The sequence below is a fragment of the Fukomys damarensis genome, unplaced genomic scaffold (assembly GCF_012274545.1).
Source record: "Fukomys damarensis isolate Sample0158 unplaced genomic scaffold, DMR_v1.0_HiC HiC_scaffold_23, whole genome shotgun sequence".
Lineage (NCBI taxonomy): Eukaryota > Metazoa > Chordata > Mammalia > Rodentia > Bathyergidae > Fukomys > Fukomys damarensis.
The window spans coordinates 9,327,973-9,332,410 of record NW_022900935.1 but is presented as its reverse complement, the minus strand read 5'-3'; the positions used below and the strand labels follow the sequence as shown (position 1 = coordinate 9,332,410).

The 4,438-nt window shown below is 47.1% G+C and overlaps 1 protein-coding gene across 1 annotated transcript in view; it reads right to left on the bottom strand.

Moving 5' to 3' along the window:
* Ifnlr1 (interferon lambda receptor 1) overlaps positions 1–4,438 on the bottom strand; it is a 19,729-nt gene that overhangs the window by 3,123 nt on the left and 12,168 nt on the right. The window contains exon 4 of the mRNA XM_010625945.1: positions 1,230–1,372. Coding sequence (XP_010624247.1) covers positions 1,230–1,372 — 143 coding nt within the window. The remainder of the gene's footprint in view (positions 1–1,229; positions 1,373–4,438) is intronic.

Genomic DNA, 4,438 nt, shown 5'->3' with positions numbered 1-4,438 from the left:
GAGAGAGAGAGAGAGAGAGAGAGAGAGAGAGAGAGAGAGAGAGAACAAAAGAAAGAAAAAGAAAGGGGGAAAGAAGGAGTAGCTGGTCCAAATGCAGACATGTTCAGTGTGTGAAATACACACCAGCTTCCAAAGATGAAGTGAAAAAGGAAATAAAACAGCTCAATAATTTTTATATCAATTCTACATTCAATTTTGGGGGGCAGGGTCATTTTGAGACAGGTCTAGTATGCAGCCCAGGCTCGAACTTGCAGTACTTCTGCCTCAGTCTCCTGAGCACCACAATAGTGGGCTCGAGCCACCACACCTAGCAAAAATGACATTTGATTGGATGAAATAAAATCTGCTATTAAAATTAAAGTCATTTGTTTCCTTTTATGTAATTTAGCGAGTGACACAAGTGACCCACATTATATTTCTGCTGGACGGCTCTGGTCTAGAATATTTGTGTGGTACTTTTTGTAAATTGTTTTTAACTGACTCATGGACACTGCATATCTCTGGGGTACCTGTGCTTGCTTCCTATCACTTGTGAGGTGCTGGGAGGCAGAGCTACCCGGGATTCAGTCTACATTCCCTGGGATCAGAGGTGTGCGTGTTGGTTTTGTGAAAGAAAAACGAACAAGAGCAGGGCCCGGTAGACCACAGCCATGGGCTGAGTCTGGCCTGCCGCAGGCTTTGGTAAATGGGAAACCCACTGTGACCATTTATCTTCATATCCTCTGTGGCTGCTTTGTGTTACAGCTGTGGAGTTTGGCTGTGACTGAGCCCATGGGCTGCAAAGCCAAAAATACCTGCTCTCTGGCCCTGTGTGGAAGTCTGCCAAGCTTAGCCATGAATACAAAGACACAGGTATAGACAGGCACACACAGAAAGTGGGGCTGAAATTGGATCACACCAGAGTTAGGTGTGGTCATCTTCTCAGGCTCTTTTGCTTTCCTTCTTAGAACTTACCTGTATGTTCTGAATTTTCTGCAATGAATCTAAAATTTGGCAAGTCAGCCTCCAATGGCTCATTAATGTTTAACAGATTTTGTTAAAAAAAAAAAAAGAGAGAAGGGGATCTCAATAATCTCAAATGTGTTGCTATGAAGGCCAGGGTGCCACAGGCCATTTGCACTGTATGCATCAGGGTCAGGTGGGGAAGGCTTCCTGGAGGAGGTGTGCGGGAGCAGAGGGAGGGTGAGGAGCATGGGAGCTTGGCAGAGTGGTGGGGACGGGGTTCCCACCTTGTGTCTAGTGCCCTCCTTCCAGAATCTCACTTCGTACTGCAGATCCAGGGGGGGTGTGCAAGGCGGCAGCTGGTAGGTGGCATTGACACTCAGGATCTTCTCCCTCTGGGTGACCACCAGGACTGGCGGGCCCAGCTCCACTGGTAGAATGTGAACAGGACCTATCAGCGCCTTGGGTGTCATCTGCCCCCACCCTCCACCGCCCCCCAGCCCAGGGAGCTTCCTCGGAAAGGAAAAAGGCTCACTACGTTTGTCAAACACTTCCTGTGCACCCAGCGCCTTCCAGCTGCCGACCCTGGAGGGAGGTATCACAATTCCCACTTGAGAGGAGGGGAAACTCAGGTTACAGGGCTGACATTCCCGTTGCTGCTGTAAAAACGCAGGGCCTGTGACAGCACAGATGCTCTACTGCAGGGTCTCCAGTCAGGAGGCCAGCAGGTTTCCCCTCTTCCTACTTCAACGTCTCCCCAACTCCTTTTTGTGCCCTAACTCTTCTATCTCCAGCTGCAGGAAGCTCTCTGCTTTTATAGCACTGGGATTAGATTGAGCCCGTCTGGAGAATCCTGGATACGCTCACTACTTTAAAGCCTAGAACCTTGATTAAAATTCCTTTTGCCAAACAACACTGACGTCCAACACATTGGTGGGTCCGGGGCTCAGAGCAGAATCTGTGGAGGGTTTTGTACACTCCATGATCTTTCCTCAGGCCCCCTCAATTCATGTCTCTTTCAAATGGAAAATGCATTCAGCTGAGGTCACCCAAGATCTTGCCCAAGACAACTTGATTTCCAAACTCATCATCAGTAGCCAAATCTGATTCAGACGAGATGCTGGGTACAACCCAGTTAGCAGGATGCCCGGGCCACCATCCTCTCCACCTGTGGCACAGTGAAGCTAAAGGACAAGCTATCTGTTCCCAACATAAAAAGGCGGACAGGCACAGGATGACAGCAGTAGACATCGTGGTTCAAACACGGGGGAAGGAAAGGTAGAATTAACTCATTGCTCCCAAACAGTTTCAAAATCCAGTCACATAAACGCCAATAGATTGCAAAGCCTGGAGATAATTCTTGGCTCCCGAAGCTGCCTTTCGAATCAAACTTTTTTTCCCTTAAAGGCAGAAATAGCATGGAAGTAGTGATCACTTGCATCGTGCTAGTAGAAAAGCTGAAGTCCAGCAGCCTTAGATTCACAGAGTCTAAACTAGTAGTGTTTCTGCGGGTATAACGTTCTTAAGAACTTTATGGCTTTCTTGCAGGTGTCAGGGGCATCCATGCCCATAGTAAATCTCTTCTTATTGTATTTACGTATATCCTGCTATTGTGGTTTCTCTGGAAAACTTGGACTAAAACACCTTCCTCCATCTTTTCTTTCATTTACACTTGTTTTTCAGTAATCATCTAGCTTTCCATCCAGCCTCCTTCCTTTACATTTTTCTGTGGGCTCCTATTCCATGCTCTCCATACTTCTTTCCTTCTTACCCAACCAGTCTGTTAATGACTTGTATCTCGATGTCTCCCCACCCCACCCCGAAGCCTCTCGCATGCACAGATGGGGCTTTTCAGAGGTGGCTGGATGTGAGGGTGCGTGATACGGGATTAAGGGCGTATGGTAATGGATTAGTCTGCTAATTGGTTTACCATAGTTCTAGGTACGGATTATGGGAAGGCTTACAATGGATATGGGGTGGCACCAACCAGAAGGCTTGCAGCCTGGATGGGATAAAAGGGAAAGGGAAGCTTGATTTGCTGCTGCAGCCTCCTGCTTGCTCTCCCACAAACTGTTCTTCCCCCATCACATACCCCTCTGCCATGCCGCCTGGCCTTGCAGCTAGTTGACCATGGACCGAAACTCCTACAAACTGTGAGCTAAAATAAACCCTTCTTCCTTGAACTTTGGGTGTCGGGTATTTTGTCTCAGCAAGAAAAATAACTAAGACATGGTCTTCTTTCTTTTGTCCATCCACACATACTCTTCCCACCCGCACACATCCTTTCTGTTTTGCTACCCTTTCCTGCTGACCTGCACCCCCACCCCCATTTTGCCCTCAGATTATTTAGGGAAACAGGGGAAGCAAGTGGGAGCTAAGCCTTGGGAGGCCGTGTAATCTTCCTCCCCTTGTGACCCCCCTTTATCACTCTCCTTGCCCAAGGTCAGAAAGACCCAGGTTCACACCCAGTATCAGTCATTTGCTAACAGTGCATTCTGGAAAGTTATTCAGCTTCCACCAGACTTAGTTTGTGTTTCAAAAGTGATATGATGAAAACAAAATCACAGAATTTCTGTGAGGATGAGAACATATTTTTAAAATGTGCTCTCTTCACCCAATATGATCACTTGTGACTGCTGGTAGAAAGTATGTTTTTTTCTTCCCCCCCTGGATTTTATCTTCTTTCCTCCCCAAATTTGTATGGGGTACAGAAAATACTTTTGCAATCGGATTTTAAAAATATTTCTTTCCGTTTTTCTTTTTTTTAGGTCTGAGACAAGTGTTTCACTATGTAGTTCAGGCTGGCCTCAAACTTGTGGCTATTTTCTGGCCTCAGACTCCTGAGTGCTAGGATTACAGGTGTGTGCCACCAGGCCTGGATAAAACTAAAAAAATCACCTCTTAGAAAAGTTGAACATAACAAAAATAGGAATAACTATTAAGTGCCTTGGGTTGTTCATGGCCGAGGTAGTGCAGGCCAGGCAATAACGAACCCTCTAAGGAGGAGGTACAAGTTGAAGTTCCAGCATTAACTGGAAGCCTCTAACTTGCTACACAAAGTCAGGCTACTAGATAGAGCCCAGCCTGGGGCTGGTGCCTCGCACCTGTCACCTGGGCTGGCCCCAAAGTGAGCTGCCCAAGAGAGGAGCCTCTGTTTCACAGAGGATGGAGACAGATGGTGTGATGGCTAATTCTGAGCGTCAACCTCATATTGAAAGCTGTCCAGAGAAGTGGTGAGCACACTTCAGGGTGCATCTGTGAGATGTTTCCGGAGTAGCTTGGCATCTGAGTCGATGAGCTGAGTGGGGAAAGCCTGCCCTGAATGTGGCCGACACCACTGGGCCCCGAATATAACTAGAAAGTGGAAGAGGGGGAAACTGGCTTTTGCTTTCACTCTCACTTCCTGAGCAGGTGCATGTTCTCCCCAGTAGTGGGTACTGAATTCAGGACCTTTATACTGAACTACATTCCCAATACTTTTTTTTTTTTTTTTTTT